The sequence below is a fragment of the Balaenoptera physalus genome (assembly GCF_965194825.1).
Source record: "Balaenoptera physalus genome assembly, chromosome: 20".
Classification (NCBI taxonomy): domain Eukaryota; kingdom Metazoa; phylum Chordata; class Mammalia; order Artiodactyla; family Balaenopteridae; genus Balaenoptera; species Balaenoptera physalus.
This window is the reverse complement of record NC_138901.1, coordinates 13095472-13111176: the sequence shown is the minus strand read 5'-3', so window position 1 is coordinate 13111176 and position 15705 is coordinate 13095472. Positions and strand designations below refer to the sequence as shown.

The window sequence follows — 15705 nt, the reverse complement described above, 5'->3', positions numbered from 1 at the left end:
TTAGCTGTGGCCTTGAGGCCTCAGATTCCGTGAAACAAGGATGGTGTGGGCAGTTCCCAAGATGGAGGTTCAATCAACTGCCAATGGCCAGTGACTTAATCAACCCTGACTATGCAATGAGGCCTCCAATAAAACCCAAAAGGAAGACTTCCCTGGAGGTCCAGTGGTTAAGACTCCGAGCTTCCACTGCAGGGGGCGCAGGTTTGATCCTTGGTCTGGGAACTAAGATCCCGCATGCCACATGGCCAGGCCAAAAAAAAAAAAGAGGAGTGGGTTAGGAGAGCTTCCAGGTTGGTGAACACAGGGAGGAGCAGGAAGGGTGGTGAACTCAGAGGGCATGGAAGCCTTGTGCCCTCTCCCCAGGCCTTGCCCTCTGCATCTCTTCCACCTAGCCGTTCCTGAGTTATAGTCTTTTATAATAAACCAGTAATCTCAAATAAAATATTTCTCTGAGTTCTATGAGCCACTCTAGCAAATTATCAAACCCTCCAACCTGTAGCCAGACTGTCAGAAACACAGGTGACAACCTCAACTTGCAATTGGGGTTGACAGAGGCAGGAGAGGTGTTGAGGCGGGGGGAGACAGTCTAGTGGGCTGAGCCCTTAACCTGTAGGATCTGGTGCTGTCTCCACAAAGACAGAGTCAAAACTGAGTTACACAGTAGGACACCCAGCTGGTATCCGATAACTGCCTGGTCTGGAAAAAAACACACATCAGAGTTGTTGTCAGAATCAGAGCAGCAAGGGGTAACTGAACCAGGGAGAACGTCACCAGGCACCACAGGATTGTTGTCAAGATCATAAAGCTCCCAGAAAGCAGCAGGCACTTGGCAACGACTGTCAACACAGTTACTGTTCTCCTCCAATGAAGACACACAAGGACTTTACCTCACAGGAAAAGTTCTCGATATCGTCCAGCAACCAGGGACCAGACAGGCTGCCGCTGGACTTTCCCTCCTGACTTAACCACAAATCTAGACAAAGTGTATATACCAACCGCTGGCAGGCACAAGATGACAACCAAGGCAGGGCTACAATCCCTCAGAGCAGGGAAGCCCCCAGGTGCACCCAACTTCCCCTCTGCTTCCTCCCAAAGGCACTTTCTAAACCACAGCACAGGAAAGTACAGCCCGAGCATAGCCGCCGTCCTGCTGGGCAGAAAAAACAAGTCATGACTAGTGAGATGGCTACTAAGTGGGGATAGACACTGAAGGAAGGGGAGCTGAGACGGCATCCCAAATTCTCCCTGGATCCTCGGGCAGCTGTGAGGCGTGTGAGACCCAGACGCGCCATCAGAGAGCAGCTGGGAGGCCAAGAGCCAAACAGAGTCCAGAGGGCAAGTAACGCTGGGCAGTCACTGAAGTGTGGGTCCAGCAGGAAGGACTGAAAGGCCACGCGTGACACGTGAGCAGCTGCTGCAGGAGCAAGGGCCACACCCCGGCAGGGGGAACTGAGAAGGCCTGCGTCCCAGACAGCAGGAGGGGCAGTGCGGCCAGTTACCTGCCTGTCCCTAAGGGGAAGGTAACCAAAAAGGGAATGAATCTAAAAGATAAAAAGAAAATGTATCAGAGGGGATAAAATGAAAAAAAGACGGAAGAGAGAGAAAACAAAGAGCAAGATGGGAGACTGAAGCCCCCACGTTAATGGTCACACTCAGTGTACAGAGAGATACAGACTGAACAAAGTAACTGGGCTGCTAAACTACTCTCCTTCCCACGTAAACGCTTCGAGTACCTGTGATAGTTCATTTTAATGTGTCCAGTTGACCGGGTCACAGTGCCGAGATATTTGCTCAAACATTATTCTGGTTGTGTCTGTGACAGTGATTTTGGGTGAGATTAACATTTAAGCTGTGGGCTTAGTAAAGCAGGTTGCTCTCCCCAGTGTGGTGGGCCTTGCCCAATCCACTGAAGGCCTGAGGGTCACAGACAGGCTCACTCTCCCCCAGTGAGAGGGGTACTTCCTGCCTTCAGACTCAAGCTGAAACATCAGCTCCTCCCGGCCTCCAAGCCTGCCAGATTTGGGGACTTGCCAGCTCCACAAGCATAAGCCAATTCCTTATGATAAGTCTCTTTACACACACACACACACACACACACACACACACACCAATTGGTTCTGTTTCTCAGGGGAACTCTAATACAGCACAGAATGTTAATTTTCCACAGCATCTGCAAAGTAACCACTAACACTGAGTCTCATAAACAACTTACAGAACAAGCTGTATACAGAACACCCAAAAGGTATTTCAGTAAAACATCACTAAAACATAGCACACTTCTCTGGAATTTCCTATAATTGGAGACAAACTTAATCAAATAATTCCTCCCAAACCACACATATGAATACCTGAAATAAAACTGAAGACTGCTAAAATGCAGTACCACCCCCAGCACAGTAAATAGTCTGTTTCCGTGGGAGCCACTACTTCAAAAGAACCCTTAAGACATCGTTTCCATCCACAGGCAGAGACAGCTCTCCTTTCTGAGTAAACCTCGAGGAAGGATTCCAAGACTCAGACTGAGCTGACCAGAATGGAGCTTTCCCTATGGTGCGACCTGCCGGTGAGACTGCCCTACACTTGAATGACAGGCACTCTCAGTGAGTGCGAAACGAGCCTTCCTTGTCGTCAGTTCCACTTCAAGATTCTACCTGGAAGATGTGGGGTCAGAAAATAACCAAAACAAAAGCTGTTCCTTTCAAAATCAGAAACACTCCTGAGATTGGGAAAAAAATGAAAGCAGGAGGACACGTCAATCAGCCCGCTGTGTCCAGCCACCTGAAACACCCGGCCCCGTGCCAGCCTCCCGACACACCCTGGCCGCACGGTCACCATTCAGTCCACCCACCTCCACTTGGCCACCTGGGGCTTCAGGAAGGTCAGGCCCAGCCGCTGCACGAGCTTCACCCCAAGCTTCCGGAGCAGGGTCTGGTTGCTGTCGGGGAGCCTGCAGTCATCCAGGCACTGGAGAACGGTGGCAGCTGTGAACACAGAACATCCCGCTCAGTTTGGTGGGAAGGGTTTGTGTCATCTCCCAAACCCACCAACCCCACCTGACACGCACGACACCAAAACCAGACACTTCCACAGGCCCCCCGACCCCAGTCAGTGTGAAGGCCTACATCTACGCTGGACCCCTTGAGCTCTGCTTCATCAAGACCCCTTCACCCCATGTCATTTACTAAGTGCAGCTGGAGTCGGACCTGCCCAACCCTCTCACTGTGAACCACGGATCTGGAGATGGAACGTAGAGGAACCCAGGGAGGGAAGAGCGTCCTGGGCAGGGAGAGCGGGCACGTGCCTGGCGGGTGAAGCACACGCTGCAGGCCACGAGGACCATGCAGACAGGCTTGAGCATGAGGCTGCAAGAACGGGGAGGGGTCTCTACAAGCAGGGAAACTGTGTGATCGGGCCCCCCTGCTGTCAAGGCTATTTGGTGCAATGAGGAGGGCGTCGGGGGAAGCGGAGGCCAGGAGAGCACACAGGACCATGTTTCGTGTGAGACAAGGAGGGGGCGTTCAAGACAAGTTGAAATGGCATCTGGGTAACTTCCCAAAAGACCCAAACGGCGCACAGTGACCAGCGTGGGTATAACTGACAGTAACTCAAGATGGACCTGGGGTCTGTGTGTGCGAGTCCGTCGAGGACAACGTGTGACGATGCTGAATGGCGACTGCTCATGCTCTCAGATGTGACAATGACATCAAGGTTATGTTTCCAAAAACAGGCAACAGATGCCAGTGGAATGATAGGGTGTCTAGGTGGTGGGTGAGGGGGAGCATGGATGAAACAGGAGTGCCCATGAATTAAAAACCTGAAGCTTGTGATAGAAATATGAGAGATCACTATACCAGTCAGTCTTCCTGTATGTGTATGAAATGTTCCATGATGAAAACTTCAAGAAATAGACTCTACTACCTAAATCTGATTCATAAATCTTCTAAAACATAGACTAAGAAATTTCTTTTGTTCCAGGGAGTAAGCCTTCCTGCAGCGAAAATCACTATATTGATTTTCATAAGTTGAGGTTCAATCTAAAATTAAGAGAATGAGGCAAAAAGGGCAAACGATGTAGCCATGGTGCTGGGAAGAATGCAGTTGGGCCCCCAGGAAGCGAGCCAGAAACCTCAGGGCTCCATCTACATCCCAAGGCCCGCAGAATCAAGACCAGGCAGTCAGGGCATCAGGAACCCAGAACTCCTCCCTAAGAGGCCTGAGGCCTAACAGTCAGATTATTAACACATACACACACACACACACACACAAAGAAGACCGAAAAAAAAAAAAAAAAAAAACTATGATAGTATCCAAATACAGCAAGTCACAGATTTTTGTGCCTGTGAATAAACTGTTAAGGAGACACATTTGATCATAATTCAGGCAAATTCATGTCACAAACACACCCTCACTTACAAATAAACCTTACCGTAGGGTAAACAGTCTTCACGTTTTCCATGCTTAAATATTTGTGCCTTAAAAAAAAGAAAAAAAAAATTCTATTAGAATTTGCAAATACATTTACAAATTTAAAACATAAATTATCAAAACAATTCACTGCATCTTCCAGGATTTTTATTCTAGACACTCGCCAGGAAATAACAAGAGAACAGTTTCTGTACATGACAAAGAAAGGAATTGTAAGGAGAGTAAAGAATCGTACCGGGTTTCCATGACCAGCGTGTAACTGAAGGTACCAAAGGATAAGAGTTACAGGTCAAATTATCCCACACAAAGGTAAGGCACCCACATACTCATCTTCGTTCTGAGCCGACAAAGGAGAAAGGGCCCCTCCTGCTTCTCACACACGTGGGGCTGGCAGCCTGTCAAAACCTCAAAAACCTGGATTCCTCAACCTGAAATTTTACCCTCCACTTTCAACTCTGCAAGACTTGGGTATCCAAGCCCTTAAACGAAGAACCCTAAAGCCAAGCAACTCTAAGAAAACAGCTAAGGAACTTCTTCTCCTTCAAGAATACTATTTAACTGGCAAGGTGAGGTCGCTTCTGTCTTAGACCGTCTGAAGGTACGTGGGCCCGACTGCACTGGACCCCGTCCCCCGACACCAGGTCCTGCTGGTGAAGGAGCTTCTCAGCCAAGGTAAAGAGGGTGAACACCATCCCAGACACTTAGTCAATGGTGTTTCACGTGGAGACCAACCACCCGGGGGCCCTGGACACTCTTGAGGCAGGCTCACAGGAGAACAGTCCACAGGGCTCAGACCCACAGGCCCAGGACATCCCAACACTCAAAGCACCGTGGAACCTCCCAGCCAGTGGCCCATGGTTCCACCGCCTCTCCCAGCACACGTGACAAAGGCCTCACCTCGCCAGCCCTGCTCTGGCCCTCTGCTGCGGAAGCCCCTCGGCAGAAGTCATGCTTTCCTTCATGCTTTCTGCCCTTCTTCTCCCCCCAACAACTCAACCCCAAAACCATGAGCCAGCCATCAGATTAGGAAGTTCAGGGCATTTCATTCCCCCACACCTTCCCGTGACCCACACTACAAATGGAGAAGGACCCCCAGACATCCACGGGCCACATCTGAAATATCCCCATTTCATGACTGGTAAACCACTCCCAAAACACTTGAAATCTTTGTCTTTATAATCTGGGTTTATGATGAGGGGAAAAGTCACCTGCATCCCCTAGCTTCTTCCTGGTGAACTTTTTTTTTTTTTTTTTAATTTTATTTTTGGCTGCACTGGGTCTTTGTTGCTGCGCACAGGCTTTCTCTGGTTGCGGCGAGTGGGGGCTACTCTTCATTGAGATGCGCGGGCTTCTCATGGCGGTGGCTTCTCGTTGCGGAGCACAGGCTCTAGGCATGCAGGCTCTGTTGTTGTGGCACGTGGGCTCAGTAGTTGTGGCTCATGGGCTTAGCTGCTCCGCGGCATGTGGGATCTTCCCAGACCAGAGATCGAACCCATGTCCCCTGCATTGGCAGGCGGATTCTTAACCACTGCGCCACCAGGGAAGCCCCCTGGTGAACTTTTAAAGGAGTCAGGGAGGTGGCTCGGTGGATAGGAAGGAGGAAACCATCCTGCAGCCGGATGAGTCTGAGCAGGACGTGCAAACCCCAGGTGAGCCACCCACAGCCCTGGGCACAACGCCTGCCACTCTCCTCCTGCAGCAGAGGCCACGAGAGCAACTCCATCTATGCTGGCCATCAGCCTCCTGCCCCGACTGCCACAACAGAACCAGTGGACTGGCTCAGAAGGACAGACACCCAAGCTGGTGGCCGTGGAGCTGGTCTGGGACCAGGAGTAAGGAAAGGGCGGGCCGCACCATGCAGCCCACTGCCGTCCCTCACCTGCCTCGCATCCCTCCATCTCCGCCGCGGCCTCCCCCAGGAGCCAGGCCAGGCCTTCATACAGGACTTAGACAGTCAAGACCCCAGCAGTAAAGCTTACAGAACAGACCACTGTGGTTAGATATCTCTAACTTTAACACAGCTAAATGTCAGGGGGTTCACATAAACAACCTGGATGCAACGGTCTCAGCTCCAAACTGCCTCACATACAAACCAGGACAGAGAACCTGGCCAAGGATGGGGCTTCACCGAGGGTCCAGCTCCTCCTCCAAGCAGGAGGCCCAGCCTGCAGGGCTGAGAGGGCGTCTCAGGGCTGGCCCAGTCCAGGTCACAGCACCAGCGTGCCCTGCAGACACATACCACCTCCCCTCTGTTCTTGGGGCACAAAGCCATCCACACAGCCAGTGCCACTGCACACAAAGACAACCCGTGCCACAAGGAAACAGCTGACAACACGACAAGCACACAAGTTATAAAAACCACTCAGGTCTCAATCAACTTTCAAAGTTATAGTAATTATACGCTTAAAAACGCAAATAAATGTCTTGGTATAAAAATAACTAACATAAATTTTGCCAAATTTTCTAAAACTGTGAAGCTCACTCTAGTACGCCACCAGCTCTATGGTAGAAAATACCACCAGGAAGACTTATCGTCTCAGCTGCTGAAACACCAGAATCACTGCTGTCCTTTCTGAACCCTGCCCACCCCAAGCTCCGTGCTGAGTCCGGGCGGCAAGAGGGGAGGCCTTGCCACACCCAGCTACATGGCGGGCAGACACAGCCAGATTAACAGACATGAATGCACAGTTAAGCATCACTGAACTCGAAGTACCCACTCTGTGTTCTCTTCCAGTGGACACTACAATCAGAATTACTATCATGTGGGAAACAACAAAACTTTCTTTTGTTTTAAAAAGAAGTCCTCAAAATGGTATGCTGATTATGTAGAGTACACACTGAAGTATTTACAGGCAGTGGAGTGATTTAATTTAAAACAGTTCAACAGCACAAGTGTGTGGTTGTATTTTATTTTAATATACACACATGTGTGCACATGTGCACACACAAACATGTATACATAAAAATAAAGTCAGGGATTCCAGGACTTCACAAAAGAGCCTACAGAACCTAAAAGGATAACAAAGGAATTTTATAAACAACTTTACAACAACGAATTAGACGGGACTTCCCTAGTGGTGCAGTGGTTAAGAATCTGCCTGCTAACGCAGGGGACACGGGTTTGAGCCCTGGTCCGGGAAGATCCCACATGCCGCAGAGCAACTAAGCCCGTGTGCCACAACTACTGAGCCTGCCCTCTAGAGCCCGCAAGCCACAACTACTGAGCCCTCATGCCACAACTACTGAAGCCCACGCGCCCTAGAGTCCATGCTCCACAACAAGAGAAGCCACCGCAATGAGAAGCCCGCACACCGCAACGAAGAGTAGTCCCTGCTTGCCGCAACTAGAGAAAGCTCGTACACAGCAACGAGACCCAACGCAGCCAAAAATAAATAAATATATATTTATTTATTTTTTTAAAAAAACAAATTAGACAACCCAAAGGAAGTGGACAAATTCCAAGACAAATTCCAAATAAGCAAAAATGACTTAAGAAATAGAAAATCTGAATAGACTTGGATCATGTAAAGAAATTTAAATTAGTACTTTAGAATCTTTCCATAAAGAAAACCCCAGGCCCACATGGCTTCACTAATGAATTCTAGCAAACATTTAAGGAAAAAATACATCCTACATAAACTTCAAGAAAACAGAGGAGGAACAGTTCCCAGTCCTCGCCTGATACAAAAGCCACAGACATCACAAGAAAACCGCAGATCAACATCCCTCATGAACAAACATATAAAAATCCTTAGGACTTCCCTGGTGGTGCAGTGGTTAAGACTCCACACTCCCAATGCAGGGGGCCTGGGTTCGATCCCTGGTCAGGGAACTAGATCCCACATGCATGCTGCAACTAAGAGTTTGCATGCCACAACTAAGGAGCCGGCGAGCCGCAACTAAGACCTGAAGCAACCAAATAAAATAAATTAATTAATTAAATAAAATAATTTTTTTTAAATCCTTAACAAAATACTAGCAAAATGAATCCAGGAACATATTAAATGGATTTTACTCCATGACCAAATGGGATTTATTCCCCATTTGCAAGGAATGCAAGGCTGGTTTAACATTCAAAATTGATTTATATAATACATCGTATTAGCAGAATAGAGAACAAAAACATACAATCAGCTCAGTAAAAGCAAAAAAAGCACCTGACAAAATCCAACACCCATTCATGATAAAAGCTCCCCATCAACTACAAATAGAAGGGAACTTCCTCAATATGATAAAGAGCATCTATGAAAACCCACAGCTGGTATCATACTTAATGGTAAAAGACTGAACACTTTCCCCTAAATAAATAGCAAGAAATCGCAACAAATTTTCGATGGAGTGGTGAGAAGGTGCGCCACGCTAGAAGTAGGGCTACAAGAGGAGGATCCAGCTTGTCCCAGATGACCCAGAGGGGCTCCACAGAGTCAGCAAAAACACAGAGCAGAATCTTCCAGAAGGGTGGAAGGAGGTCTAAGCCATCAACAAAATAAATTAGACGTAGACTATATTAAGGGCTAGTGAAGAAAAGAAAAAGATAAGCAAACTACAAGAAAATCAAAACTGTACAAGTTGTGGTCCACATATGAAAGAAACAAAAATAAGACAGGATTCTGATCAATGGGAATGTTAGAAAGTAGACTCCATCTGACATTAATACCAGGCACAACGCTCCTTCATAAGGACCCTGGGACGGCAGAGCAGAAAACGAACCCCTGTCATGAATGTTATTGACTGTAAAAGTTACAAACCAATAATTCTAAGCCCAAGACTTAGAGAAGGATACAGAACGGAAGGGAAATGCTGCCAACTCGTATCACGTCCAAGTGAACGCACACAGGCACCAGCTGAGAAGAAGCAACGAGCGAGGCAGGCGGCAGGCACCGGCTGAGAAGAAGCAACGAGCGAGGCAGGCGGCAGGCACGGGCTGAGAAGAAGCAACGAGCGAGGCAGGCGGCAGGCACCGGCTGAGAAGAAGCAACGAGCGAGGCAGGCGGCAGGCACCGGCTGAGAAGAAGCAACGAGCGAGGCAGGCGGCAGGCACCGGCTGAGAAGAAGCAACGAGCGAGGCAGGCGGCAGGCACCGGCTGAGAAGAAGCAACGAGCGAGGCAGGCGGCAGGCACGGGCTGAGAAGAAGCAACGAGCGAGGCAGGTGGCAGGGGAGGAAAAGCACCATGACATCCTCTTACAAAGAGGGGTGGGATCAGGAGACCCTGTGGAGAGGGGATGGCAGAGGAAACAGGTCCAGAGCACCTAAAAACAGTGACATTGTCAACAAAGCTGGGAGATGGCAGGAGGGGCGTCAGCAAGCCAGCAGATGGGCTGGAGCACATCGTGCAGGAGGAAGGCGCAGCCATCACCCTCAGCACAAAGCGGGCTGTCTCCGGGAGAAGGGGCTGTGCGGACAAGAGCGGACAAGGGCTGATGTGTTTTCATCACCAAGCCTCTGGACTGCTTAATCTCTTCAAGTGTAGAATAAAAATGATTTTTCAAAGAAGAAGGAGCTCCTCCTACTCTACCCGTTGAATGTGCTGAGGATTCTCCACGAATGTCGCACAGAGAAGCATCCAGACCCCTGACCACCTGTGTGATGGGGCAGGAAGGCGCCCTCTCTGAATCTCAGTTTCCTCAGTAAACGACATGCGGCAGTGTCGGTACCAGTTCGCTGAGCCACTCAGAGAATAAAATGCAAATGAACATAAAACGCATTATATTAACCAATGAGATCAGAATTGTCTCCTACCTGGTAAATACAGACATATTCCTTTCGTTCGTCCGAAAACTATTTTAAGAACTCTTCCCTAGGTTTCATTTACAAAATTTAAAGTTAACTTACTCCATGTAAATTCAAATGCATCCAATTTAATATACTTTAGACATAAGTCATCCATTTTCAGAACAATTACTCCTGAGCAGAAACACCTGGTTCCTTCCATGCGAGGACTTGGAATACAGGAGGGAGCCAAAAGCACCAAAATACCCACTTACAGTCTGCAGACCAGTGGCGTGATGGGGTCCACACAACGTGCAATGAGATGCCTAACAGTGCCGGGGACGGGGTGGGGAGCGTGGGGGCGGGGCTCAAAAACAAACCTCACCGAGAAGCTTCCCTTCAGCAGCTCTCAGCGCAGGGACAAGGTCTACCGATGGGCACCCCATGCAGGCGGGCCGCGGGTACACTGTTCTACTGGAGCACCGGGTCAGACGGGCACCTTGGCCTGTTCACCCCCCTCACTCCTGGCAGCTTTGTTATGAATAGAGCAGAGCCTCCTTTTACTCTCAAATACACAGTGTGGATAAAAATCATACGGTCACCCTATGTGGTAAGTTCTCTGACCTCCTCCCCTCCACAGCCAGGGTCTCTGGGGTCAATGCCTCCCTCCCTGGGGCCAGAGGTCTTCCAGCTGCTTCAACCAATGGAGCCAGGAGGAAGCAACACTGCGACTGCCAAGCCCAGGACCCTCTGCCTGGGACGCTGTCCCTGGAAACCCAGCAGCCACGTGCAGAGGTGCCACGCAGGAGCCACAGTCCACAGGCCCAGCTGAGCCTAACCCTTCTAGTCACCCACACGGTGCGGGCTTCCCAGGCAAGGCCCTTGGCAGCAAGGGGCAGAGACAAGCCCCCCCCGCCCCCGCACCGGCCCGTGCCCTGGCCTGTCAGGACCCACAGAATCCACACACAACAGCTGCTGTGCGAAGCCACAGGCTTAGGGGGTGGCTTGTCCACGACAGACACAACTCCCTCCTCAGGATCCGTGTGAGGGACTGAAATCTCACCCTGCAGGCACCACCCTGGCAGCAGTGTGCAGGACACACGGGGAGGCCACTCTCAACGTCCGGGAAGCTGAGGGGGGCGCCTAGACCAGGGCAGACGGTCTGCAGGGGGAGGGAGGCTGGACAGGCAACGGCAGGAAACAGAACTGACAGCACCTGGTGACCACTTAAACGCTCTTTGGTCTCATTCACTAATAAATAATAAGAATTTAAAATACGAGGAAAGGCCCCAAATGCTCTCACACATGAACATCCTTCATTTGCCAAATTCCTTACAAAGTCTAAGTAAGAGAAAAGAACAAGTAGTGAAGACTTCCCAGGACAACTGTCACTGACACAGCCCGCCACTGGGCATGGGTAGATGGTGACAGGCCCCCATGGTCCCCACCCCCACAGAGGGGACCAGCCCCGAGGCCAGGCTGCAGGCCACTGTCTGGACCAAAGGGGACCCAATACCCCATCTTTTATGGGTTCAAGGTGAGTTCTTTTTATCCCTACACTTTTCCTGACCCTGAAGCCCACAGGATTTCCCAGGGGCGGGGGTGCTCTGTACACACAAAGGCAAAGGTCACAGGAGTTACGGACTCTCCCGTGAACAGACTCAGAAGGGCTAAGGGGATGAAAAGGAACAAAAATCACAGAGGGCCAGGGCTTTGATTTTGTTTCTTGGTCTATTTTTCCACGTAAAGTAGGGCCGTCTTCACTGCCCTTCCCTCCTGAGAGCACACGGTCCAAGCCGGCATGTGCAGAGGACAGTGACCCTCAGCAACGGGAGGAAGCGGCCGACAGAAATGCTCTGACCTTCAGATGGTCAGGAGGATCCATCAGCCAAGCCGCTAAATGGGGAGTGCACCCCACTTTTCATGGAAGCGTAAAACATGAGCCAACTGAAAACCACCAGCTGGAAGCACACACTCCATACAAGCCATCACACCACAGAGAGACGAGACCATACAGCACGCCCATCTGAGGACAGGTGACCGCCAGGTCTGTTCCTGTTGTTCTAAAAACCAGCACAGCACAAAGTGCAAACAAATGCATTTCTCAGTAATCACTCTAAACCACCACACCTTCCAATCACTACCCACCCAAGCCAGCTCTTCTGCACCGTGCAACCAGCTTCCCTCCCCAGGGCATGTTCTCCAGCCGTAAATCACAGGCTATAGGTTGTTGCAAGTCCGCCCGGCTGCCAAGCAGGAGATGCTGGTCTGAGGCCCCTGAAGGCACCACTGAGTCAAGGGCAAGAAAAGCAGCTCCACCCTAGGCCCTGGGAGAAAGGGGCCCACACCACACGGCTCAGGGGTGCCACTTACTAGCACCCAAGAACTACCCTGCGAGCTGATGAGCACTGGCACTGCGGGGCACCTCGCTGCATGACGGCCCCACTCCCAGTCCCTCAGAAAGACGTGACATCCCAAACACACCGACCAGCAGACAGGATGGGGCTCAGGCAGGGCAAGCTCCCCCGTTCTGTGCTCCTGAGTCCTGTCCCAGGGCAACAGAGGGGACCACGCCCCAGTATCACAGCTGTTCCTGGATGTGCACACACAAAGGGGACAAAACATAAACAGAAAGGACCATCAGCACTGACCCACAGTTTCAGGCTGGACGCCACTCCAGAGCTTGACTGATGGTCCTTGCTGGAGCCACAGAGCCGAGCCAGGACCAAACCTTCCATGGAAGGCAACAAAGCCCAACAGCTTGGCGCCCTCTGAGTAATACCCAAGGGCGCTATACAGACAAATTCTCTTAACTCACACTCCAGGCCCCCCTTCCCTGCAGGTCAGAGGAGAAGAACCCCACCACCTGCACCACCCTCCACCCCGCCCACCCTGATACACACACACACACACACACACACACACACACACACACAACTACTGGCTTGCAAAAATAAAAGGGAGGGGGAGGGCCACCACCACCCCAAGAAATGACAGTAACCTGAAACAGTACGGGTGAGCACTAAGAAATACAGAAGGACAACTGGCCTGAAGGCCGTGCCCACCAGACTGCGCTCAAGACCAGGCCTGAGGGAGGGGAGGGGGCAAGCCAGCCCAACCAGAGGCACCTGCCACCCCAAGAAGAAGCAAGACATCTGTTCTCTCGAGAGGTGCCTGGTTTACTTCCTCAGGACTGCATACATTAAGGGGAAAACAAAAAGCTTCCAAATGTGGAAAAATTTTAGTTGTTGAAATTGAGTTTTCAATGGCTAGGATAAACAGCTGATTATTATCAGCTAGGACCCAGAATGAAAAAATACAATTCTGATAAAATACATTTATATCAAGTAAACTATAAAGGATTTTAAGTACACAAATATGTAAATAAAAATTAACTTCAAAGAGAAATGTTTAAATGATCAAAATAATCACATTAGTTTTATCTTCCCATTATGTGTTAAATCTTTTCCTAACCTAACAGTGAAATCCCAATCATAAACACACACCTTCACAGGAGGGGAGACAGCCTGGCCCACCCCAGTCCCTGACTGCAGCTTCCTGCGTCCTGTCTGGAAGATGAGGCTGCACGATGCCCAAGAGCCCAGAGGACACTTGACGACTGTGACGTCCTGTTTTCAGATGTCAATCTGCTCATAACGACGTATTCCACCACCTCATTATCTACCCAGCTTCCTCAAATGTTCTAAACAGCCCCCGTGAAGTCAGGATCCTAATAACAAGCTGCATTAAGATGTTCCCGTTTAAATGACCCCTCCTAGACCCTAGCGTTTGGGCTGCCTGTGGTCCTACTGCTCGGAGGGGCCCAGCTTTCCAGGGCAGGGGGCGGATGACTGGGAAGCCACTCGGGGTAGCCCTCGTCCAGCCCACCCACCCCAAGAGAGCGTGGTCAGACTCTACAAACCATGAGCAACCACACAAAGGTACAGGCACAAGCAGGCTTTCTACCGCCCCTAATACAGGAATTTCAAACACCATGAAGCAAAAAAAGCTAAAAGCTCTTCCCTTAAAAGGGTCAGAATCAGTCTGAAGAGCAGTAAAGATGCTGCCACACCTCGACCTCCACTATGGGAAGAGCAAGCCTGAGGATGGCAAAGACCCGCAGGAACAATCTTGGAGGGAGAGCCAGACCAGCCGACGCCAGTCCCTCCCGAACATGCCTTGTTAGGACCACTTACTCAGTGCTGATGATTCTTCAGATAAAAATCGATTCTCAGTCGATTCACAAGTACCAGAAACACTGATCATACATCTCCTATTTGCCTAACAAAGTGACGTGTAAAGGATGCAAAAGGCACAATTCCTGCCACAGAAACTTAGAAACAATCAACATAAAGCCTGCAGTTCCCAGAGCAGAGGTCTGAGGAGGCGGCTGTGACACACAGGGGAACGTCCCGAGAAGAGCTGGCTCGGGCGCAGGAAGTGGCAGGGGTCGTGCTCTGGTGCCAAGACCTGGGAGAGGAGGGGGCTCTGTGCGGAAGTGAGACAAGAGGAGACACAAGGAGGAAAGGGAGGAAGAGCCTCGCCTGGGACCAGATGGGCAGAGCTGAGCCCACTGAGGGGCTTTGACAGGGCAGGCGACCTGGGCAGTAGAAAGGAGCATGGGACCCAGAACACCCAGAGGCGGTGTCACTGCCCAGAGGGACCCTCCAGACTGGGCCAGCCCCTGAATGGAGGGAGGGCAGCAGCAGGCAGATGGCCGAGAGGACCCTGGACAGGGTGGAGGATGGGCCAGGGAAGCGGCCAGCACAGCCCGGCGAGCACCGGACCAGTAAAGGAGGGCAGGGCCATGGAGACGCCTCAGGCCACCTCCCCACCACCTTGGGGCTCGGCCCTGGACTCAGCCTGTGAGAGCACAGACAGCGCCGGCCGGCATCCTCCTCTGCGGCTGGGTCTCACTCGGAACTCAGGCGGGAGGAGGGAAAAGTCACAGCACAAGACGCTACCTTGACCTGCGGAGCCTGAAGCACAACAGGTGCACAGAACCAGGGCTCTGGGACCAAGGACAGAAACCAAGGACTAAGGTCAGTGGAGAATCGGGCACAGACAGAGCCTGAGGGACCCCTGCGCTGGAGGGAAGGTGAGGGTGGCCAGGCAGCCAGGTAAGTGGGGGCTACGAGGTGGGGCACCACGGTGGAGGGACAGTGGCCAAGCAGTCTGCATTTGTCACACAGAGCACAGCGCTCTGTGTTCGTCTCTCATCCAAGAGGCAAAAGCACTGCGATGGCCAAGCCCCTTCCCGTGCAAGCGTGGGCCCAGGCTGGCTGCCTGCAAGCACACACCTGTCCAGCAGGACACGTCACCCCCTCACACAGCAGGTGTACAAACCAGGCCGCCAGTGAACGGAGACAAGCCTCACACCGTGCGTGTTCTAACAAGACCCGTGCACTGGGCAGCCCGCCACGCATAAAACACAGTCACGTGAGATTAAAGCAGCCTCAGAGTTGGCTGCTCCACATCTTAGACCCACAAGGAAACTGAAGATGCCTTATTTCACCTGAATCCTACAGGAGCACATGAACATTACATAAACATGCACACCCTGAAAATG

At 51.0% G+C, this 15705-nt stretch overlaps 1 protein-coding gene across 1 annotated transcript in view; it reads right to left on the bottom strand.

Moving 5' to 3' along the window:
- Positions 1-15705, bottom strand: part of TBCD (tubulin folding cofactor D) — a 174201-nt gene that overhangs the window by 124007 nt on the left and 34489 nt on the right. Inside the window, exons 8-9 of the mRNA XM_082441993.1 lie at positions 4427-4472; positions 2849-2981 (exon numbers count right to left, since the gene is read on the bottom strand). Coding sequence (XP_082298119.1) covers positions 2849-2981; positions 4427-4472 — 179 coding nt within the window. The remainder of the gene's footprint in view (positions 1-2848; positions 2982-4426; positions 4473-15705) is intronic.